At 40.5% G+C, this 25,597-nt stretch overlaps 1 protein-coding gene and 1 long non-coding RNA gene across 2 annotated transcripts; both read left to right on the plus strand.

Moving 5' to 3' along the window:
• The first annotated feature begins 8,998 nt into the window (after positions 1-8,998).
• Positions 8,999-11,513, plus strand: LOC121968587. Its single transcript, XR_006108225.1, has 3 exons — positions 8,999-9,751; positions 9,838-10,679; positions 10,754-11,513. It is a non-coding gene; the product is annotated as an uncharacterized LOC121968587 (long non-coding RNA).
• A 2,437-nt stretch (positions 11,514-13,950) lies between these two features.
• LOC122055205 lies at positions 13,951-14,775 on the plus strand. Its single transcript, XM_042616581.1, has 2 exons — positions 13,951-14,181; positions 14,485-14,775. The coding sequence occupies exons 1-2, from the start codon at positions 13,951-13,953 to the stop codon at positions 14,773-14,775; spliced, it is 522 nt and encodes a 173-aa protein (XP_042472515.1).
• The last annotated feature ends 10,822 nt before the right edge of the window (positions 14,776-25,597 follow it).

Here is a 25,597-nt window from a genome sequence, read left to right on the forward strand (position 1 = left end):
CTCCTAAAATAAACACAAAACCCCGAGGTTGACTTATTATTGTCCCTATCCGATTTGGAAGTCAAAATCCATGCAACCCACAAGGACCAAATTAACTGCCTTGTAAGCTAGCATATATATTCTCTAGTGCCTCTAAGGTACTTCAATATATGCTTTACTGCAATCCAATGTCCTTGTCCAGGGTTACTTTGATATCTGCTAACTATGCCCTTGGCAAAACAGATTTCTGATCTCGTGCATAGTATACATTAGGCTTCCGACAGCCGAAGCATAAAGAATTGCCTTTATTTCTTTTATCTCCTTTGATGCCTACAGAGACATATCTTTAGATAAAGTTACTCCATCCTGAAAAGTTAAGAAACATTTCTTGGAGTTTTGCATGCTTAAAACGAGCAGGGATTTTTATGATATATGAAGCTTGGGATAAGTAAAATATTCTTTTCTTGTGATCACTTATTACTTTGATCTCAAGAATATACATTCTCCCAAGTCCTTTATATCGAATTATTTGGACAACCATACCCTTACTTCTGACAACATTTTGATATTGTTTCCAACTACCAAAAATGTTATCTACGTATAGTACAAGAAATACCACCACGCTTCCATCACACCTTTTGTATACACAAGACTTATCCGGTTACTAAATCCATAGACTTTGATAAACCGGATGTTCTAAGACCTTGAAGCTTTGCCTCAGTCCATAGACTGATTGAGCTTGCACACAAGATGCTCTTAGCCCTTTGTAATGAACCCTTCTGGTTGCTTTATATGGATGCTTTCTTCAAGACTTCCATTAAGGAATGCTGTCTTGACATCCTCTTGCCAAATAGATAAAAGAATCCGGATAGACTTAAGCATGGCTACCAGTGAAAAAGTTTCCTTTTTCATCAAGCCTTGCTTTGAAAGTTACTACCTTCCTGTCTATCCCTCTTTTCCTATTATAGACCTTTTTACACCCAACGGCTTTTACACCATTTGGTGATTCTATAAGCTTCCAGATTTTATTAGAATACATATATTCTAATTCTGTTATTCATTACTCTTTGCCAAGATGCTACATCTTTATCTTGGAGTGCTTCATTATATGACCGGAGATCAGGTTCATGTCCTCCAGGGATCGAGTCCAAAAACTCTCCCAAAACATGAACCTATTTAGGTTGCCTAACAACCCTCCCACTACAACAAGGCACTTTCTGTAATTGTGTATCATTTGTGATACGTGTTGCAGTTTCCTTGTGGTATCTCATCTTGTACAGTTGGTACTAGATTAGACATATCTTTTATTATTTCCTTAAGAACAAATTTTCTTATGAGCACATGGTTTATTACATAGTCCTTTTCTAAAAATCGGTCATTGATGCTAACAATGACCTTCTGATTTTTAAGACTATAAACCTACTTTCATTTCTCTAGGATAACCCACAAACAAGTGAATTCCTGTCCAACTTATCATTGTCTCTCTTCTGCATATGTGCTGGACTACCCGAATCCGAATATGCTTGAATATTTAGCTGCATTACAATGATACTGTAGAGAGTTCGCCTTGAAGGTACTATATTCACTCGTTCCAGTATATCCTTAAAATGATTTTGGTAATATTCTAAATAACTCATCAATCTACTTATTTCCATAAGAGTCCTATACCTTCCTTTTTCTACACCATTCTGTTGGAGTGTACCAGGTGTAGTTAGTTGGGATTGAATCCCTACTCTTGATAAGTGACTCCTAAATTCTCCCAAGAGGTACTTGCCACTACGATCTTACCATAGTGACTTTTACTTTAACATTTCTCCGCATCAGCCTTGTACTCTTTGAACTAATCAAAGTACTTAGTCTTGCGGTACATTAAGTAAATTTATTTGTATCTTGAATAGTTGTCTATAAAATAGACAAAATATTCAATACTACCTCTTGTCTGGATAGTCATAGGATCACACAAATCAGAATGAACCGATATCTTTGACTCCATACCCCTTGGACTTAAAAGCTTCTTGGTTATTTTCCTTCCAAGTAAGACTCGCAGGTTGGAAAGATTTCCACTACCAATGAACCCAAAAGTTCATCAGCTACCAATAAATTCTACTCAAGTATAACTTAGCTTTAGATGTCAAAGATATAATTGGTTCATTTCCGAAGGTTGCTTTCTCTTAAAATTAGAAGATGTGTTATTAATTTCCATTTGTTGCATCGTGGGAGTTATTGGATTATAAATTGTCAATCATCATACCAGAATAGATAACTTCCCTATTTTTCTTGATAATAACTTTGTTATCAAAATAGACACAATATCTATAATAATTTAGAAACTGAAATCATGTTCTTTCTAAACTTGGTACGTAAAGACAATTACTTAAAATCCATATTTTATTCTTATCAAAGGATAAACATCTCCCACTGCAACAGCTACCACTTTTACAGTAGTGCCCATGTGGACGGTGATTTACCTTTCATTTAGTTGTCTGGTTTCCTGGAACCCTGCAATGAATTGCAGACATGATTAATGGCATCTTGTATCTACACTCCAGGTTCTGGTAGATAACACCACTAGACATGTTTCAACTAATGAATTAAATACACCTAAATTGTTCTTAGTTCTAAGAAGACAGTCTACCTTAATGTCCAAGTCCTATTTCCAATCATTACAATTGGGACTACTAAGTCTTTTTCTATAGTATGACTACTAGGGATTGACAAACATCCAAAGAATCACAAAAATATTTGGTCAAGATCAACTCCTTAAAATCTCCATGAATTTTGTGTATACAAAATCGAAGAGGAGATTTTATTCATTAATTTTATTATCTCGTCAACTTTACTTTATGACGAATAAAATTAATAGTTGATTTATCTTTGATCAAATATTTGGTCAAAACTCTTTGAATTTAAAATAACATTGATTCCTCAAACAATATTATTTAAATTCACCAACACCTCAAACACCGTGAATTTTGCATGCCACGTTAGTGTGGACGTATACAAATTCATCATTTGTAAGAGGAGGGTTTTACCCATTGACTATCTTGTCAATATAACTTTTTGACAAATAAAATTACCTCAAACACCATGAATCTTGTATGCCACGTTAGTGTGGACGTATACAAATTCTAACATTTGTAAGAGGGGTTTATTAATTTTATTATGTTGTCAATCTAGTTTTATGACAAATGAATAGTTGGTTTTCCTTTGGTCACACAAGTGATAGTAGTGACTCCGTTGGGGAGGATACTATTAAATGTGTCTAAGTGTATACCATTACTTGACACTAAGTCCATTAATAAGATTATGCCCCTTCCGTTGGGGAAGATCACACGCTCTTAATTAACTTCCTATAGTCATCCAAAAATGGAAGTCTATTCTAGTGATCCACAAACAAGCTCATCCGTTATGGAGGAAGACACTCAGAGCCAACGCGCAAGCTTGTTTGCATCACTTACAAACCAGTAATGGAGACCATGGGATTTATTTAAAAATCCCTCTCCCACTTAGTTATTTATAAACGAGGAATTTTAACTATACTAGTCTACTAGTCATGTATACTAAAATGCACACACAGTACAATATAAAAGCAATAAATAGAAAATCTAATTTTCAACTATTATGACTTTTATCTATTGTTGTCCTCCGTGTGTCACCAACCCTAGCTGCTGCCATCTTTGGCCACCGCCACCGGGTCTAGTTGTCGCATCCATCTTGCTCCTTGCTCCGCTGCGTCTCTGGTCCTCAAAAGGTTCCACGCCTTGCAAAATTCGATCTGCGACATATATAGAATTTTTACATTTTTCGATCCTATATTCCTCGAAGGAATGTACATGTAAACTAGATCGAACATAAAATAAAATTTACATCCATCGATCCTATATTCCGTAAAAGGAATGTACATGTTTCTAGATCAAAAAATAAAATCCTAATAAAACTAAATACAGTTCCTGCTGTATTTTATAGTACAATCATGCACACACAATAAAATGCCCTTGACATGTCCAAGGGTCCAATCACACACATAATAACTATAAGCCATAATAGTTGGATCCTGCATCCACAAAGTTAGCACATCCTACTATTAACCTGCCTAAATTATGTATGACATGTGCATAATTAAACTAATACCAAATACACAGAGGCAAATCCCTAGCTCTGATACCAATTGTTGGTTGCTACTCGGAAAACCTAGAGGTTCCACTGTACAAAATTTTTGTACAAAGGTCTGAACCTTTTCCTAGCTACCATGTGTTCTTTTAAATTAAATTTTGGATCGCCTGCGAAACTTAACACGTTTGATCCAAAACTTATCTATTTGTTCTTTTAGGTTTTGACTTGGATCTCCTGCGGAACTTAACACGTTCGACCCAAATCGCCTTAAGTTATTAATTCTATTAAATATTAATTTTCATAATTGGTTCCTAGTACTGACGTGGCGAGGCACATGGCCTTCTTGGATATGGGAGCAACCACCACCGACTAGACAAAATCTTTTATAGAAATCTAATATTTAATTTCCTAAAATAACTTTAGGTTAACCGAAAAGAACAATCAAATCACAAGGAAAAAATAAAACAAAAGAACACAACTTTGAAAAATATATTCGAAATACTAGAATCGTAAGCCTCTTGTATTTGGTATTATTTCCATAAATAACTAGTATGATGCGGAAAAGGAAAAACTACTAGTTATACCTTCTAGAAAGACCTCTTGATCTTCTACCGTATTCCTCTTCTAACCTCGGACGTTGTGTGGGCAACGATCTACCAAGATGAGAAACCACCAACCACCTTCTTCTCCTCCTAGCTAGGTTCGGCCACAACAAGGAAGCTTCACCAAGGAAGAAAATCAAAACACCAACCAAGCTCCAAGAGATGCTAGCTTCCTCTCCTTCTTCTTCTTCTTCTCCAAGTAGTATCCAACCACCACAAGAGCTCCAAGCAAGAGATAAGTTTCAGCCACCACAAAGAGGAAGAAAAGTAGAAGATGGCCGGCCAAAATAACTTTCTTCAAGCATGAAGAATTTCGGCCACCACCAATGCTCCAAGGGATGCTAGAGACGAGACTTGCTTTCTCTCCTTCTTCTCCTTCCTTGATCCGGCCACCAACAAAAGCTCCACCAAGAAGATAGGTTTCGGCCATCAAGAGGAGAGGAGAGAAAGGGAAGGGCCGGCCACCATACCAAGGAAAAAAGAGGGAGAAAAATAATAGAGGTTATCACCATGAAGGCACCCTCACCCCTTCTTTTATATTCCTTGGCCTAGGCAAATTAGGAAATTTAATTACAATAAAATTTCCTTAATTTTCCTTGACATGAATTAATTTGAAGTATTAAATAAAACTTCCTTTTTATCCATGTATTGGTCGGCCACAATCAATAGAGAAAAATTAGGAGAATTTCAATCAACAAATTAAAACTTCCTAATTTATCTCCGGAAATTTTAAAATTAAAATTTCTCTTCAAAAATCCCTTCATGGTTAATAAAAGAAATTTCTATAATTTTATTTTTCAATATGTGAATAATTCTACAAAGAGAAAATAAAATATCTTTCCCATCTACAAATAAGGAAAGAGATCTAATCTCTTTCTTTAATCTTTTGTAGATCCTTTTAATAGAGATATTTTAATTTTAATTTTCTCCAATAAATTATATCTTTCACATAAGAAAAATTAAAATTAAAATTCTTTTTATTTTATTATGGCCGGCCCCCTCTAGCTTGGGTTCAAGCTTAGGGCCGGCCACCTCATTAACCATGCTTAGGCCGACCCTAGCTTGATCCAAGCTAGCTTGGCCGACCCCTTTTAGGTGGGTATAGAAGGTGGGTATAGGTGGGTATAGTACTCTATAATTAAGAGGCTACGATAGGGACCGAGAGGAGGAATTGATTTTGGTCTCCCGATAAAATTAAGCATCCCGTGTTCGCCCCGAACACACAACTTAATTTTATCAATAATAATTCATTCCACTAGAGAACTATTATTGAACTACCGCACCAATCCCAAATTATATTTTTGGGCTCCTTCTTATTATGAGTGCGTTAATCTCCCTGTGTTTAAGATATCGAATGTCCACTAATTAAGTGAGTTACTGACAACTCATTTAATTAATATCTTAGTCCAAGAGTAGTACCACTCAACCTTATTATCATGTCGGACTAAGTCCACCTGCAGGATTTAACATGACAATCCTTATGAGCTCCTCTTGAGGACATTATCAACCTAGTATCTCTAGGACACAGTTTCCTTCTATAATCAACAACACACACTATAAGTGATACCATTTCCCAACTTATCGGGCTTATTGATTTATCGAACTAAATCTCACCCATTGATAAATTAAAGAAATAAATATCAAATATATGTGCTTGTTATTATATTAGGATTAAGAGCACACACTTCCATAATAACCGAGGTTTTTGTTTCTTTATAAAGTCAGTATAAAAGAAACGACCTCAAATGGTCCTACTCAATACACTCTGAGTGTACTAGTGTAATTATACAGTCAAGATAAACTGATACCTAATTACACTACGACCTTCTAATGGTTTGTTCCTTTCCATTTTGGTCGTGAGCTACTGTTTATAATTTATAATGTACTGATAACATGATCTTCTGTGTGTGACACCACACACCATGTTATCTACAATATAAATTAATTGAACAACTACATTTATCATAAATGTAGACATTTGACCAATGTGATTCTTATTTCTAGATAAATATTTATACCAAAAGCTAGGCTTTTAGTATACACTCTAACAAAATTACCTTCAGGTGAATAGTACCCGAAGGTGCCTTCCATGGCTACGGAAGGTGCCTTCGTAATGTTCATAGAAGGCGTCTTCTGCAGGATAAACTTGGACGTTGTCACGGATAAGAGCCGAGCCATTTGGGATAGAGTTTGACTAGTTGAAGGAGCCTTCCACGTCTATGGAAGGCGCCTTCCACAGCCTATATAAGGCAGGCTCGACCAACCAACAAAAAAAAAACACATATTCGAGCTACTACGTGTCCTTTTGAGGCTCCGACTACTCTGAGCTCCTGCTACGACTTTGATGCGGAGCTACTATGTCCGACAATTGCTCCGAGGAGTTTCGATCATAGCCGACAGACTGACATCGACACGAGCACTTCAACATCGATCTCTAAGTGTCGGTAACATTTATTTTGTGTATTTAATTACTGCAAAAAGGACAAGTGTAGGGTGTTGCACTTGTTCTAAATTTCTTTGTATTCGATTTCCTCTTCCGGATGTACCAAAAGAGATTTTTAGTGGATTATCCATCAATAAGTCCATGGGACTTGGGTCTTGGAGTAGGAGTCGCCAAAGGTTTCGAATCAAGTAAAATCGCCTGTGTTTTCTTGTGTTATTTTCTTTTTAAATTTCTGTTGCGCATACTCATGTTCTAAAAATGATAAAATAAGTTTTTGAAAACCACGTGATTCACCCCCTCTCACGTGCATATTCGATCCAACAGTTATGAACTTTCCTGAACAATTTCCTCTACCTCCACAAGAGACTCTGGGTTCTCCTCTTCTTATTTTCTCCCCCCTTCAATTCAAACTTGTTTATCTTCATCATCCACACCTTCCTCTACCCTCCTTATATTACTAGGAGGTTCTCTCACAGCTGCTTGGGCAGAGACCCATCATCAAATTGAAAGACTCTCTTCTGCAGAATTGGTAGATCACTTTTCTCTCGAGGAAACTAAGTTAAAGTAACCCTTATCTTTAGCACATTTTAGGTACATTATTAACAACTCATGTTATGAAGTGATGGATCACCAATATGAGTGCAGCTCATCAACTATATGATTTGGCTTGGGAGAATGAGCTACCAAAGCAATAATCTTCCCAGGCCTCCTCTCACCAAGCTTCTAAGCGAATAGCCGAGCTATCTTCACAACTCCAGGAAGCTCGTGGGTTAATTCAAGCCAATTCTGAGAGCTTAGATTAGTGGAAGAACACTGTGGGTGCCCTTGAATCTCAACTTTAGTCAAAGCTCAACCTTCGGGATGAATTGAAAATCAAATTGGATGGAAAAATTGTAGAGAATACTCAGCTGTCTTCCCAACTACAGACTTTAAAGGACATTCAAGCCTCCAAATTAGCTGCCAAACCTTTGGAACTAAACCTCAAAGACACTAAAATAAGTTCTCTATGCTCATCTTTAACTGGAGCTCAAGTGGATGTATCCACAAAAGAGGTTGAACTAAAAGCTTCTCAAAATGCTCTGGTAATTTACCAAGCGGGCGAAGACGATCATTTTACTAAAAGAAAACGACTGCTTCTTGAATCGAATGAGTTCAATAAACCCATTGCTGCATCCATCATCAGTGCCTTTACCTATGGAGCAGAAGGGGCTATAGAACAGTTGAAGGAGAAAGAGTATTTAATTTTCGACCCTCCTGCTAATTTTCTTGATTGTCGGAGGCTACTCAAGAATAGACCTCCCGATCTGTTTCCTAAGTTGCTATAATTTTTCTATGTTTAATCGTCAAGATGATATTATTTTAAAGTTTAAAGTTTGTTTAAACTTCTCTTTAAAGTTTGTTTGGTTAAGTGTGTTTTTGTTTTGTCCTATCTCCCACTTTCTAATTATTGATCGAGTTTATTTATACCACACATATCCAAAAATGATGAAGGATCACAACTCATGCTATTTATTTACTTAAGAATATTAGTAATCCACAAATATTATAACTGTTTAATATTCATTAGGTTCTCTGTATCTTGAACATAGTCTTGGTAATCATGATAATACCTTGGGCAAACAACCCTTTACCTCGATTATCTATATTGGTTTCCTACTGGTGAGGTGCTGACTTCCTATTGGTGAGACATGTGCTTCTAATACCTTACAAGTACCTATCTTACTGCACCCACCACCTTATTTACTCGTCCAACAGCTCCCCACTAGTCCCACCTTTCCAATTGCCATGATCCAACACTTCTTCTTAAAATGCATATTTAATAATTTAATAGAACTTTTAATCAAGATAATAAAAGAGGAAAAACTCTATCACCTCATCTTCTTCCTTCAGTTCGAGTACACTTCATTCTTAATATTTTGCCCTCTTCCTCTTCCTTTGGTTTAATCCTTCTTCCCAGTAATGTCAGGATCTAACTTGTGGTATACTCAATGCTCTTCTACTCTTTTCGATACACAGGTTTATAAACTGTAGGCAAACTATGGTGTTCCCTCCTACTTAGTTCTTCCTTCCCCAAAAGATCGTCCTCATCTTCCTCCCTCAAAAAGCATCACAGTTTTCTCGGAACAACTTTTCTCTAATTTTTGATTTTCCCTTCACCCTTATTTTATTGACATTAACTGATATTTCAATCTCCCTCTTCATCAACTCCTCCCTTAATCATTTGCTATCTTGAGTGGTTTTGTCATTGTTTCTCACCTACTAGACGTTCCCTTATCACCTCGTCTGTTCCATAATTTCTTCTTTCCTCTTCAAATAGAGGATAGTCTTTTTAAATTCCAAGCACGCCCCAAAGCTATCTTGTTTAACAGAATTCCACCACAAGGAAAATGGAGGGACAAGTACTTTTTTCTACGCCTCCCATTTCCTTCCCCATATCCTATAACATGGCAACAAAGCCTTCCCCCTCTAGGCAACATTTCTGTAGATACTACCCTTCACACTTTTGTAGGGAAATTCAAAGGTGCAAAATTTGATCTGTCTGCATTGATCACAGAGGGCTTACTATATGCTTTCGGACTTAGCCCCACAGACACATGACCAAGCGTATCCTTTGGTAAGTTTGTTTTTTTTCATGAATGTTTATTCATCATTTTTTGGTAACTTGTTATGAGAATTCTCAACCCTTATTTATTCTCCTAGTCGAGGCCATCCTTCCAGCCTTCATGTATAGAAATAATCAATTGACAAGAACAGTTTTAACTAAACTGGGAGAAGACTTATTGGAGGAGCGTCGCTTAAATCAAGCTTCCTCCTTGCTTGGTTTACTCCCTTTAAGTGAACCCACTAAGGAGCCTTCCTCTAGTTCATCTGAGCCAGACAACCCCTTTATCATCTGGAGTAAAAAGCCTCGCACAGGATATTTGGGTCCACCTCTGTCCATTGTATCTACTGTTGAGTAAGTTCCCATCACTTTATCAGAGGTCTCTTATATGCGAGGTAAAGAACCAGAGCCTCCAACACATACTCCTATTTCTGCACTTAATATGATGAGGCTAGGCCTTTGTATTCCTATGTCTCATGCTATTCCCCCAATTACTTTTGATGCAGAGCCGACACCAGATCTCCCCACAACCTCACCATCTATTCCACAAGCTTTCATTTCTCCTCTAACAAAACCTCGAGCCAAAATAAAACCATGTAAGAGGTCAGCTGGTCCTACATCTAAAGAGTCTTTGCTTGAGTAAAGTCTTGCATTAATTGAATCTACCTTACCTGTTCAACCTCCTTTGATCCCTTCTTTTCTTCCCGGGTCATCTCATATTCTTCTTCCAGAACCTACTGAATCTACTAGCTCCACTTGCCTTTTCAAGCAATCCTATAGGTTACCCTCTCAACAAGGACTAGATCCTTCTTCTCCTTTGGCCTATGGGATACTCAAACTAAAAGGCTCTTTATCAGAATCATGGCTCCAAGCACAAAAACAGATGCAAGCCAACACAATTGCTGAGCGTTTAGACGAGCATACCCGTAACACTACCGCTGTAAGTTTTTGATGAAATTATATTAACCTTTTCTTTTTTATCACAAAATGTAATTATGTTTCTATTCTATCCAGTTCTACGCCTAGCTATGGACCTAGAGAGAGCTAACAAAGTCATGAAAGATAAAGTGGAGGAGTTATCAACCACTTCCACTGTTTCTAATCATGAAATTGTTCAACTACGAGGGAAAGTGGATTCACAAGCTAAGCTCGTTACAACCTTGGAGACTACTTTACAAGGTTGCCGCCAATCTCTTCAGTCTCAAGTGACTCAGAGGGAGAATCTAGAGCTCACATTACAATAGACTGAGTCTACTCTTCGAGTGGAGATGGCTTTGAAAGACGAGGATCTCTTAGATTTGGGTCTCAAGACTAAACTTATAGAAGAGCTACAATCCTCTCAAGGTTCTAGGCCCCCCGAATTGACTCAGGAATTAAGTAGCAAAAATTTCCTGTTACTACAACAACAAGAGAAAATTTGAGCCCAAGATTCTCAAATGGCCTCACTTTTAAATGAGTTGGAACATTCCAAAGCAGAACAGGCTAGTCTTAAGGGCAAAAGGGACAACCTGCAATCTGAATTTCAGACATACAGGGCAAGTTAAGAAGAGCACTAGCAAAGCAAACATAGATCTTATTTAGACTCTCTTGAATTTGGTGAAGAATACGCTAGACGCATTATAGGAACTCTTACTCACTTAGTGAAAGGGGTTATTCAGCAACTGAGAGAGGGAGGCTACCTATTTAAAGAACCTCCTCCACTATTCATAAATCATAGATGACTTAACAAGGATCTTCCAAAAGATTTTTTAAGTAAATTTGAATGAACATGTAAATTCACACCATATTTTGATGCTATCTATTTAGTATTTAAAACAGTGACAAAGCTTTTTTATGCTAATGAAAATTAATAAGTACCTGTCGTTTGTTGCTTCGCATAACTTCATACCTTATGAACTTCATCATAAACTGATCAAACTTATACTTCCAACCGAAATAGATAAGCCTGAGGCAGTATGATCATCCCATATAGAATCTTCCGGATATAATAAGCCGATTGAGCATGTATCCTAAGTGAAATAGATAGGCCATCTAGGATATGACCATTTCATACTGAACTTCAAGAGCGCACCATAATAAATCAATCGGGTGTATATCCTAAGTGAGAGAGATAGGCCAAATATAATATGACCCTTTTATTCTAAACTTCAAGAGTGCACCATAATAAACTGGTCGGGGGTATATTCCTGTGTGAGAGAGATAGACTAGGTATAGTATAACTCTTTTATATTGAGCTTCAAGAGTACATCATAATAAATCGGTCGGGCATATATTCCCAAGGGAAATAGACAGGCCGGATACAATATGCCTGTTACTTATTGAACCTTCCAAATATAATAAGTCAAAGTCGATCGGGCCTGTGTCTCGAGTGAGATAGACAAGCCAAATATGATATGATGATGTGCACAAATATTATGATCTTCTACGCATGTTTTAGCGCACATTCACTTGACTTATGCATATATATTCTTCACATGTTCGCATCTTTTATCTTGTATTCATCATATCTATTGCTTTGTTCAGATATCTTCTCTTTGTTTGGTTTTATGTTGACAAGAAAGATTTTCAGAGCTTGAACGGGAAGTATTGATGCACTGGAACCAACCAGGCAACACGGCTGTGCAAACCTGCACGGCCGTGTGGCCCTGCACGGCCGTGTGGCCAAACAGAAGAGGAAGAGCACACGACCGTGCAACCCTACACGGCCGTGCAACCAAAACAGTAGCCAGTCAGCGCACGGTCGTGCAACCCTGCACGACCGTGCCACCCCAGGAAGAGAAGGAGACTTGCATGGCCGTGCACCCCTGCACGGTCGTGCCACACCAAGCAGAGAAGGAGACTTGCACGGCCGTGCACCCCTGCAGGGCCGTGCCTAGGAGACAGAGCCCAAGGGCTACATGGCTGTGCGACCCTGCACGGCCGTGCAGCCACACCAGAGTTGGAGAAGGGCACGGTCGTGCCACCCTTACACGACCGTGCCGCCGCGACCAAGCCCTAAGGCTATATAAGGGTTTCAACCCTTTTTGCCAGGGGGAAGGCGAGCTATCAGGGAGAAAGAGATCTTGGAGCAATTCTAGGCCATTTTAGACCTCCGTTCAGCGAACTTCCACCACCATATCGACTCCAGAAGCAGAGAATTAGATCCGAAGGTCACTCTTCGACACTCGATAAGCATATTCCGTCTTACTGAGAATTTTATGTTTGTCTACACTATGTTTTCGGATATTTCTCTAGCATTCATGGAGTAGATCCCTTGTTCTGGGAATAGGGAGTAGTCGTGGTACGGATTGATATAAAACTCGTATTATGTTTATACTTGTTGGATGAACTTTTATGCTTTGTTTCAATCGCTAATTTCTTGCTTTTAATCGTGAAGAACTTGTCAGTCTCATAGAGGATTACCTCTAGATCGTATACCCGAGGGGCCCCAATGACAGGGGTAACCCGTTCACGGACGTCTAGGATAGCTCCTTGAGAGGAAGGCAGATTCTCCTCAAGAGAGCGAGAGACCAGGCTTAGCTTTACTCTCTATTCTTAATCTACCAGTTGGAGTTGTGCCCTCAAGATTCACCGAGGTGCCCTAGTGACAGGGGTAAACTGTGGCAGGACTTCTTAGGGCATTATCCTTTTCTGGAGCTTAGGAATACCCGCTTAGCTTCCGGCAATAGCATGAATAAGGACAGCGAGAGTAAGACAAACTGAGACACATCAATACTACCACGACGAAACTGACCCCCTAGAACTTCTCATCACCAAGTGAATATTTCGACCTTGCGACTCTTGATTTTCTCCCTTGACCCTTTCTTTTTCCTTAGCCTATTCAAAGACCTCTGGTAGTCTAGCTAACCATAAGTGAGCGATTGCTAGTGCTTATAACCAGTCCCTGTGGGATCGATATTTTTATTACTAATGATGAATCCATGCACTTACGGAAGCGTAACAAGTTTTTGGCGCCGTTGTCGGGGACTGCGTCTATAACATTAGCATACTCATATTGGATTAGACTAGGTTCTATTCTCTTTATTTACTGCATTTTTATTCTTCCCCCTATCATCCTTTATTTCGTATTGCCATAGTCTGTACTTTGATTTTGCATGCGACGAGCTAACCTTTCAGGGCAGCTTCTTCCGTTCGATCCAGAGATTGACAGAACCTTTCTGCGGAGAAGGAACTTACAGAAGGCCTTCCAAGCTACACAGGAACCGTCAGAAATGGCCGACAAATTGCTGAAAGATTACGCGCCACCCTATGCACGAGGGGTTCGGTCCAGCATCACCCGACCTCCTATTGAAGCCAACAACTTTGAGATCAAGCCTGCAGTAATTCACATGGTCCAGCAGAATCAATTCAGAGGAGGACCGCACGAAGACCCGAACCATTATCTAGAGCTGTTCTATGAAATATGTGGCATGATGAAGGTGAACGACGCCCCTCCAGAATCAGTGAGACTACTTCTCTTTGGATTATCTCTAAAAGACAGGGCCAAGCAGTGACTGAACTCTCTTCCAGCAGACAGCATATCATCTTGGGAGCAGTGTGAGCAGAAATTCCTAGAGAAATTCTACCCACCAAGCAAGACGGCCCACACGAGCAACCTGATTGCCAGCTTCAAACAGATAGACTTAGAATATTTATTCGAAGCCTGTGACAGATTCAATAATATGATGAGATAATGCCCCCATTATGGCCTTGAGAAGTGGCTGGTTCTACACACCTTCTATAATGGAATTAACTATCACACGAAGGTATCCCTGGACTCTGTGTCAGGAGGGGCGTTGATGAACAAGAGCCTTGATGAAGCAGAAGAAATAATAGAGAATGTGGCACAGAACCACCATCAGTGGGCATCTAAAAGATCAGGTGGAGCGTTCTCAGGACATCAGATGAAGGCATTAGGAAAATTCGAGGTGGACGCATTTATGCTCATGTCTGCAAAGCTGGACGCCCTGACCAAGAAGTTTGAAACAATGGGGATCAACACAGCTAATGTCATAGCATGTGTTTGCGACATCTGTGGGAGCACAGACCACGCTTAAGACACTTGCCCCCTTGGGTCGATGCAAGCACAGATAAACCAACTTGAGTAGTGCGATGCAATAACTGGCTACAATCAGAGGTAAAATAATCCGTACTCCAATATCTACAACCCTGGATGGAGGAATCATCCCAATTTCTCGTACAGGAATAATTAAGATCAAGGATCGGCACATCATACATACTAACCTGGACAGCAGACTCATCAACAGTAGCAACCTACACAACTATCTAGGATTGAAAAGATGCTTGAGGAAGCTCTCTCGGAGCAAAAGGAGATGAAGAGTGAGATCAAACAACTGACCCAGAGGCTAGAAAATTTTGAGAAGCATAAGAAGATACAAGATAGCCAAATAGCCCAGATAGCTCAGTCCATCTCAAGAACACAGGGTACATTCCCCGATAAACCAGATTTAAATTTGGTAGAACATTGCAATCGCATTGAGCTGAGGAGCGGACGTACCGTGGGTGATCCCCAAATCATGACTTAGATGGAGCTTGACTCAGAAAAGGAACTCACTCCCCTAATGCCCAATCAGACGCAAAACAGGGGCAGAGGAGTGGTTACTAAAAAAACTGAAGAATCTTTTCAGACTACCCCACAAAATCACACAATTCCTTTTCTTCAGAAGCTTATAGCGTCCCAAAGGGATGAAGAGTTCCACCGGTTTCTGAAGAAAGTCAAAGAGATTTGCATTGAAGTACCATTGTTAGATGCGCTGCACCAGATGCCAAAGTTCGCGAAATTTTTAAAGGGAATCTTATCCAATAGAAGGCAGAAGGGCGACTTCGAGACTGTGGCACTGACAGAGAATTGCAGCACCCTCCTTATGGCGAATCCTCCACCCAAGCTTCAGGACCCAGGAAGTTTCTCCATACCATGCAAAATTGGTTCTGAACTTATACCAAGAGCTTTCTGTGACTTGGGAGCCAGTGTCAGCCTGCTCCCGTACTCTTTATGCAAGAAGCTGGGTTTCCAGAACATTAAATTGACCATGATGACACTGCAACTAGCTGACCATTCATGCAGATACCTGATGGGAATAGTGGAGGATGTGCCAGTTGAAGTAGGTGGATGCATAGTTCCTACAGTCTTCATTATCTTGGACATGGAGGAAGACCCCAAAATATCGATCATCCTTGGGAGACCATTCCTTGCCACGGATGGGGCCATCATCGATGTGAAAAGCCATAAGTTATCCTTGGAGATCGGCAAGGAAAAGATTGAATTTGATTTGTCCAATTCTTCCATATGCAACCCCTCTTCTCAGGAAAATTCTCACAAAATCGGCACATACAAAGAAGGGGGATACAGTTTCCATGAGAGTTCCCCTCCAGCAAGCAGTAAGAAATACATCTGTCATGCACGAGTGAAACTAAAGGCGCAGGCTGGAGCATCAACCCTAGAATGAGAGTCGTCCTCCTACGGGTTCAGCCCACACTGACTGAAACGGGGTCGAGCTAAAGACCTAAAATAAGCGATTCTTGGGAGGCAACCCAAGGGTTTTCTTTTCATATCGATTCAATGTCTCGTCATCCATTTTTATTTCCTTTTATTTCTTTGAGTAGATTCAGTCAAGTAGCATAACTTAATTCGTGTTCATTTTCAGGATGTGCACAATCTCCACGAGCTGGCCATGAGCATTTCATGGGCGTGGAGGCATCAGAGGAGCCAAAACAACAGAGGATGAGTCATCCCGCGCTTAAAGGAGGTGGTCGTGCGAAGCTTGCAGAGAGGCAGGAGCCACTGGCCGTGCACCCTTGCACGACCGTGTGGCTGGCACAGAGAAGAGAAGGAAAGAGGTCGTGCCATTTGGCACGGCCGTGCAGGAGAATCCAGAGGAGAGGAAGCCCTGGGTCGTGCCATTAGGCACGGCCGTGCGAGCCTATCCAAGGGGAGGAAAGAAGAGGTCGTGCCATTCGGCATGCCCGTGCAACCTGGTCTAACCCGACCGTGTCTATAACACACAACCGTGCCCCACCCCGTGCGGCGCCGCCTACCTCCACCAAGAAACCCTAGCCTCCACCTTCCTCTCTCCCAAAAACCTTCCCCTCCCCAATACACCTCATCTAACCTTAATTTCTCCTCCTAGAGTCCACTTTTCCTTAGGTCTACATCTAGATCTAACACATTCCCAAGCCAAAACTTTGGAAAAAGAAGCTAATCCCCTACTCCTCCTTTCCCCTACCCCTATCCTCTCACATGTCGTAGATCTTGAAGAAACTTCGTCGAGGAAGTGGTGGATCTGGAGAAGGAGATGCACCAGGAGGTGACAAAGGCAAAGGGAAAGCTTCGTCATCAAAAGGCAAAGGGAAGAGGGTAGCACGCGACGAAGGTAACAAAAATACATTCAATATTGTTTTCAGAAATCAAGATCAAAAAGCTAGATATGATAACCTTGTCGCGAGGAAAATTGTATGCACAAAGTATATGGATCCCACCACTATGGATATGCTAGGAATCAGGGATGATATTGATTGGATGATTAGCTCTTTAGATTGGAACGATATAATGTACTGTCACGCACCGACTTACCCTCATCTAGTCCTTGAATTTTTGAGTTCACTTGATATTAAATATTCATCTGAAGAGGATTACATAGGGATCATAACTTTTAGGATGATGAACAAAGAAGTTCGGTCGACTTTTAATGATTTTAATGATTGTTTTGGTTTACCTAGTGGAGGCGCCCGAGGATTTGATAGTGGGATTAGATGGAATGAATTTTGGAGGTCGATAACCAGATCGAATGACCCTTATGAACCCTCTAGAGCCAAGGCATCCCGCATGCAAAACCCGACCTTTAGATACATGCACCGAGTGATGAACAAAATAATTTTTTGTCGAGGAGATAGTGACGGGGTGATTAAAAGATTGAATTCTATCTATTATCTTTGGGCAATGTTGAAGAAAGTTGATTTTGATTCTGGATTTCATTTCCTGCAAACCTTAGTAAGGGCAGCTAGGGCGTCTTCGGGGACAATTATGTTTGGTGGATTGATTACTCCAATAGCACATAACTTAGGTTGCAAACTCGATGGACTAGAGGTTATTCATGGAAATGACAAGATTGACATCGATTCTTTTCTTGCAATGAAGATGATTTGTCGGGATGAGAATGAGTTTGCCTTTCCTAGGGCCTTTGGTTTCCCTCTACCCCTTCCTTATCCCGAGCGCACTTCAGCTCGCAATCCTGCAAATTGGGTGATCACTGATCCAGCCCCCGAGAATATACCTCCCATAGTAGAAGAACTCGAGTACCACCAGGAACCCTTGCCATCATGTTTCCCGTAGCCTCCCAGACATCCGGAACCTCCTAGGCACTCTTTTTCCTATGACACGGGACCCTCTAGTTTTGATTTTTCTGACTTCCGTACCTCCTTAGAATCACTTCACGAGAAGCACAATGCCCAACAACAGTTTTTGGAGGGTCGCTTCAAGCTTTCTGACGACCAATTTAGGGAGGTGCGAGATCATTTTCAGTTTACTAGAGACTTCCATAGTCAGGTGACGGGATTCGTACAAGATTATGAGGTGGACCAAGAGAGAATGGGGAACTTTATGGATGACATGGATATCACTCGACAGCAAGTAGACGCCTTGTATCAATATCATCAACACATAGGCCATATCCCTGGTTTTCCTAGATTTCCCCCGGGGCCACATCAAGGACCTCCTTATTCCCCACCCCCACCACCATATTGATTTTATCGAGGCGATGAAAAGTCTAAGTCTGGGGGGGTGTTGTTGCACAACCTGAGTCTGGTTGAGAGTCTTTCTTTTGTTTTTGCATATGTTATTTGCTTTCTTTTATCTGTTCAGTTTAGTTTTTAACTATTTGCATTTTATTTGTTTCTATTTGCACACCATTTGCATTTTCTTATATATGACATATTTGAGAACATCAATCGTCCACCTTTTCGGCCACTTGCCCAATAGCAAAATGTCTAGCACTCTCTTAGTTCATGAGTGGTCCAGATTGTGTTAGTATGTTTAGTGTATCTCCTTTCTCTATCTCTAATAGCATGAAATAAGCTAAGTATTGTACGGAGTTCGGTATAAGTTTTTGGCCTAACCTTAAGGACTTATTTTCACTACACTTAAGTACTTAAGCTTGAATGATAGACATACTTTTGAAATAGTTATGATTCATCCAAATTGGTTAGTACTTGTGTTCCCATGGTGATTCATTATTTACATTTTGATTACTGGATAACCTCGGATCATGGAAGCTCATTCAGAAAAATCTAAATCCCAACATATGCATCGCATGTGTAATAAGTGCTACACCTCTATAACACTATATATAAAAAAAATTAATAAGGGATAAAAAATAGTTGTCGTGAGTGGAAATTAATAATTCACCCCTTTGAGACCGAGTTAGGTTACTGGGGAAATGAATGTTACGTTTCTCTTGATTCCGAAAAGTACCCTTTGAGACCTTGTCTAATTTAAGGAAAATGAACCAAGTGTGTGACAGGTAAGTGCCTATCACTGGGAATATTAGGAACTCAATTGTATGATGACTTAAGTAGGACAGAAAATGGAAGCTTAAGAGCTTGAGCTACTACTGCACCAAGCACAGAGGATTTATGTTTAGGCCATACTTAGGTTACTCCACAGTCATGCTTATCAGTGAAACCAGTTGATAGAGTTAGGCGAATGCACTGAGGATTATGGAAAACTGCAGGATTTCATGGACATAGTTTGTAGCATTTTGCTTGAGGACAATCAAAGGTTCAAGTCTGGGGGTGTGATGTGCGCAAATATTATGATCTTCTACGCATGTTTTAGCGCACATTCACTTGACTTATGCACTTATATTCTTCACATGATCGTATCTTTTATCTTGTATTTATCATATCTATTGCTTTGTTCGGATATCTGCTCTTTGTTTGGTTTTATGTTGACAGGAAAGATTTTCGGAGCTTGAACGGAAAGTATTAATGCACTGGAACCAACCGGGCAACACGGTCGTCCGACCCTGCACGACCGTGTGGCTAAATAGAAGAGGAAGAGCACATGACTGTGCAACCCTGCACGACCGTGTGACCAAAACAGCAGTCAATCAGCGCACGGTCGTGTAACCCTTCACGGTCGTGCCACCCTAGGCAGAGAAGGAGACTTGCACGGTCGTGCAACCCTGCATAGCCGTGCCACCCCAGGAAGAGAAGGAGAGTTGCACGGTCGTGCACCGCTGCACGGTCGTGCACCCCTGCACGGTTGTGCCTCAGGAGACAGAGCCCAAGGGCTACATGGTCGTGCGACCCTGCACGGCCGTGCAGCCACACCAGAGCTGGAGAAGGGCACGGTCGTGCCACCCTTACACGACCGTGCCGCCGCGACCAAGCCCTAAGGCTATATAAGGGTTTCAACCCTTTTTGCCAGGGGGGAGGTGAGCCGTCAGGGAGAAAGAGATCTTGGAGCAATTCTAGGCCGTTTTGAACCACCGTTCAACGAACTTCCACCACCACATCGACTCCAGGAGCAGAGAATTAGATCCAAAGGCTGCTCTTCGACACCCGATAAGCATATTCCCTCTTACTGAGAATTATATGTTTGTCTACACTATGTTTTTGGATATTTCTCTAGCATCCATGGAGTAGATCCCTTGTTCTGGGAATAGGGAGTAGTTGTGGTACGGATTGATGTAAAACTCATATTGTGTTTATACTTGTTGGATGAACTTTCATGCTTTGTTTCAATCTCTAATTGCTTGCTTTTGATCGTGAAAAACTTGTTAGTCTCGTAGAGTATTACCTCTAGATCGTATATCTGAGGGGCCCTAGTGACAGGGGTAACCCATTCACGGACGTCTAGGATAGTTCCTTGAGAGGAAGGCAGATTCTCCTCAAGGGAGCGAGAGACCAGGCTTAGCTTTACTCTCTATTCTTAATCTACCAGTTGGAGTTGTGCCCTCAAGATTTACCGAGGTGCCCTAGTGACAGGAGTAAACCGTGACAGAACTTCTTAGGGCATTACCCTATTCTGCCGTTTAGGAATACCTGCTTAGCTTCCGGTAATAGCATGAATAAGGACAGCGAGAGTAAGACAAACTGAGACACATCAATACTACCACGACGAAACCAACCCCCTAGAACTTCTCATCACCAAGTGAATATTTCGACCTTGCGACTCTCGATTTTCTCCCTCGACCCTTTCTTTTTCCTTAGCCTATTCAAAGACCTCTGGTAGTCTAGCTAACCATAAGTGAGTGATTGCTAGTGCTTATAACCAGTCCCTGTGGGATCAATATTTTTATTACTGACGACGAATCCGTGCACTTGCAGAAGCGTAACATATGACAGTTATGCTAATAATAAGTTCCCTAATCGATTTGTTGATGATTTAAAGTCTTTGGTTGTCCCTTAAGGGAGCTAGTCCGGTCATCCCTTAAGGTCGCTGATCGACTGTTGGGGTTTAAAGTCTCCAGTCGCTTCTTAAGGGAGCTTGTCCGGTCACCCCTTAAGGTGGTCAATTTACTATTAGAGTTTAAAGTCTCCGGTAACCTCTTAAGGGAGCCTATCTAGTCATCCTTTAAGGTCACTGATAGACTATTAGGGTTTAAAGTCTTCGGTCGCCCTTTAAAGGGAGCTTGTCCGGTCACCCCTTAAGGTCGCTGATCGACTATTGGAGTTTAAAGTCTTTGGTCATTTCTTAAGGAAGCATGTCCGGTTATCCCTTAAGGTCACGGATCAAAAATTGGGGTTTAAAGTCTCCGGTCACTCCCTTAAGGGAGCCTGTCTAGTCACCCCTTAAGGTCGTCGATCGACTATGGAGGTTTAAAGTCTCCAGTCACCCCTTAAGGCCGCGGATTGATTAATTGGGGTTTAAAGTCTCCGGTTGCCCTCTTAAGGGAGTCTGTTCGATCACCCCTTAAGGTCGTCGATCGACTATGGAGGTTTAAAGTCTCTGGTCACTCACTAAGGGAGCATGTCTGGTCACCCCTTAAGGTTGCCGATTGACTGTGGAGATTTAAAGTCTCCGGTCACCCCTTAAGGGAGCCTGTCTGGTCACCCCTTAAGGTTGCTAATCGACTATGGAGGTTTAAAGTCTCTGATTGCCCCTTAAGGGAGCCTGTTCAGTCACCCTTTAAGGTTGCTGATCGACTATGGAGGTTTAAAGTCTCCAGTCGCCTCTTAAGGGAGCTTGTCTAGTCACCCCTTAAGATCGTGGATCGACTATGGAGGTTTAAACGACTCATTTGCTAGAAAGAGTATACGAACTTTTTGAATAATATTGCTTGCATTTTCTTTTTGTCATTCATACAAAAAAGGTTAAACAAAGTACATAAATGGGTTACAGGCGTACTTATTAAATTTTGTAAGGTTGCAAATGATTAGCACTTCAGGGTCCCTTAAGTTTTCTCTCTTCTGCGTCTTGGAGGAAATACGAACCCGAGACAAGTTTTTGTATCACCTTATAAGATCCCCCTACTGGGGCTCCAGTTTGTTGACATCCCCAACAGGTTTAATGCGCTTCCAGACCAGACTACCCACTTGGAAAAATCTTGGAATGACCCTCTTGTTATAATTTTGTCTCATTCTTTGACGATACGAGATGAGCTGAGTCGCCGCTTTATCCTGTGCTTCTTCTATTAAGTCAAGCTCTATAAGGCGTCGATCTGCATTGCTGTTGTCATAGAAACGCCTTCGGTCAAACTCTACTCCAACTTCAATCGAGATCACTGCTTCACCACCATAGACTAAATGGAAAGGAGTTATCCCCATAGACTCTTGAGGAGTGGTGCGATATGCCCATAATACACTAGTAACTCATCTACCCAGCTACCACTAACATGATCTAATTTAGTTTTGAGCCATCTGATACTTTCTCTATTGGTTACTTTAGTTAGCCCATTACTCCGTGGATATGCCACAGAGGTGAAAGCTTGTGTAATACCATACTCTAAACACCATTTTCGAATTTTCTTGCCTTGAAATTGTCTTCCATTATCAGCAACTAACTTGTGTGGAATACTAAATCTGCAAATAATATGCTGCTATAAAAATTTAATGACTACATGCTCAGTAATCCTGGCCAATGGTTCAACTTCCACTTATTTTGAAAAATAATCCACAGCTACTAATAAGAACCTTCTTTGAGCGAGTGCAATAGGAAATGGTCCTACTATATCCATGCCCCACTGATTAAAAGGACAAGATACTATGAAGGTCTTTAATAATTCAGTGGGGGTGATGAGGAATATTTTGATGCTTCTGACAAGATAGGTATGTTCTTACAAGTTGAGCAGAATATGCTTGTAAAGTGGGCCAAAAATATCCAGCCAATAATATTTTTCTAGCAAGAGACTGATCGCCTACATGATTACCACAAGAGCTTTGATGTACTTCTTGTAAAATATACTACATATCATCTAGTCCAATGCATTTAAGTAAAGGACTAGAGAAAACCCTTTTATAAAGTTGACCCCCAACCATAGTATATCGGCTTGCCCTCTTCTTAAATATCTGTGCATGTTCTGCATCAGTTGGTAAAACTCCTTGCTGCAAAAATAGAATAATCAGTGTTCTCTAATCACCCTATATCTCCAGATTAGCCTGTTGTTCAATACAAGATACTAGCAATGTTTGCTCTGCAGGTCTATCCAAATACCAGGGTATAATGGCAGAGGCTAATATGGCTAATTCATCTGCTGCTTGATTATTCGATCGAGGGATTTTCTTTATGCATACTTCTTGAAATTCAACTTTCAATTTATCAAATGCTTTTGCATACAACTTAAGCCATTCATTACTGATTTTAAAATTACCTGCTAACTGTTGTGCTGCTAATTGAGAATCAGAATGGATTAAAATGCGAGCAGCTCCTACATGTCAAGCAACTTGTAAGCCTACTATCAATGCCTCATACTCTGCCTCAATGTTAGTGGCTCTATAACTTAATCGGATGGATAGTTGTATTCGGTCATCTCTGGGAGATATAAGAAGAATTCCTATCCCACTACCTTGTTGAGTAGAAGATCCATCAACATATATGGTCCAGGTTTCTTCCGTCTCTGGACTTGGTATTTCTGTTATGAAATCAGCCAGAGCTTGGGCCTTGATAGTCATTCAGAGTTGATACTGTATATCATATTCACTAAGTTCGGTCATCCATTTAATTAATCTTTCTGATACCTCTGGGTTAACCAACCCAATGTACTATTAGTTAATACTATAATTGAATGCGGCAGAAAGTAAGAACGCAATCTCCGAGCAGCCAAGACCAATCCATAAGCTAAATTTTTGAGTGCAGTGTACCGACACTCAGTTCCTTTTAATAAATGACTCAAAAAATATACAGGTAATTATTCTTTCCCCTCTTGCCTCACTAACATTGAGCCTACAACATGTTCATTGGTTGATAAATACACTCACAAAGTTTCCTCGACTGCTGGTTTGGCCAATATAGGAAGAGTTGACAGATAGTTCTTCAGCTCCTCGAACACCTTGCTACAATCTTCATCCCAATAAAATTTGGTCTCTCAGTGTAATATCTTGAAGAAAGGCAAACTCCGATCGACCGACCGAAAGATGAAGTGAGACAGGGCAGTAATCCTTCCTGTTAATCATTGTGCTTCTTTCAAATTACGCGGAGGAGCCATGTCCTGTAATGCCCACACCTTACTAGGATTTCCTTTATTCCCCTTTCAGTCACCATGTATCCTAGAAACTTTCCACTTTTGGCTCCGAATAAACATTTGTTGGGATTAAGCTTCAACCTATACTGCCTTAATGTTTTGCAAGTTTCTTCTATGTTGGCACACAGATCTGCAGCCTTGAGGGATTTGATGAGGATATCATCCACATAAACCTTCATGTTTCACCCAATTTATTTTTTAAAGGCTTTTTTCATAAGCCTCTAGTAAGTAGCTCCTGCATTCTTTAACTCAAAAGACATTACATTATAACAATAAGTGTCTTTAGCATTTATGAAACTAACCTTTTCTTGATCATCTTTGGTGAGAGGGACTTGATGATATCCCTGGTAGGCATCCATTATACATATAAAGTCTCATCTAGCAGTAGAATCTACCACTTGGTCAATGCGAGGCAAAGGATAATAATCTTTTGGGTACACTTTATTGAGATCCTGAAAGTCAATATAGACTCGCCATTTATTTCCGGGCTTAGACAACATTGGCCAACTATCTTGGAAATTGTACTTCCCTGATGTAACCTGCTTCTAGTAGCTTATCCACTTATTCTTTAATAATCTTATTTTGATCGGCCTCGAAATCTCTTTTCCTTTGTTTAACTGGGCCAGCATCTAGATATACATGCAATACATGCTCCATGACTGAAGGAAATACTCTCGTCACTTCTTTGGGTGTCCAAGCAAATACATCTCTATTCTTTGTCAAACAATTCACCAACTCGGCCTTAAGCCCGAGCTCAAGGTCGGCCGCTATATAAGTAATGGCTTATGGTCGACCGTCTTGAATTTGTATCTCCTCCTTTTCTTCATATACTAGGATGAGTGACTTCTCTTAGATGGTGTTGACCTCCATCCTCTGGATTTTTCGAGCGGCATTAGCCTCTTCCCTTACTATTTCCACGTAGCACTTGCAATCCACCAATTGATCTCCTTTGACCTCCCCCACTTGATCATCCACGGGGAATTTTATCTTCTGGCAGAAAGTTGAAACGACCACCCAGAATTTATTTAGGGTCGGTTGACCCAAGATGACGTTATATGATGAAGGTGTATCTACCACCATGAAGGATGATCGGCATGTCCTCATTAGGTGCTCCTCTCCTAAAGATATGGCTAATTTTATTTGACCGAGTGGTTGAACTTCATTGCCTGTGAATCCATAC

Source organism: Zingiber officinale, chromosome 3B (genome assembly GCF_018446385.1).
Source record: "Zingiber officinale cultivar Zhangliang chromosome 3B, Zo_v1.1, whole genome shotgun sequence".
Taxonomy (NCBI): Eukaryota; Viridiplantae; Streptophyta; class Magnoliopsida; order Zingiberales; family Zingiberaceae; genus Zingiber; species Zingiber officinale.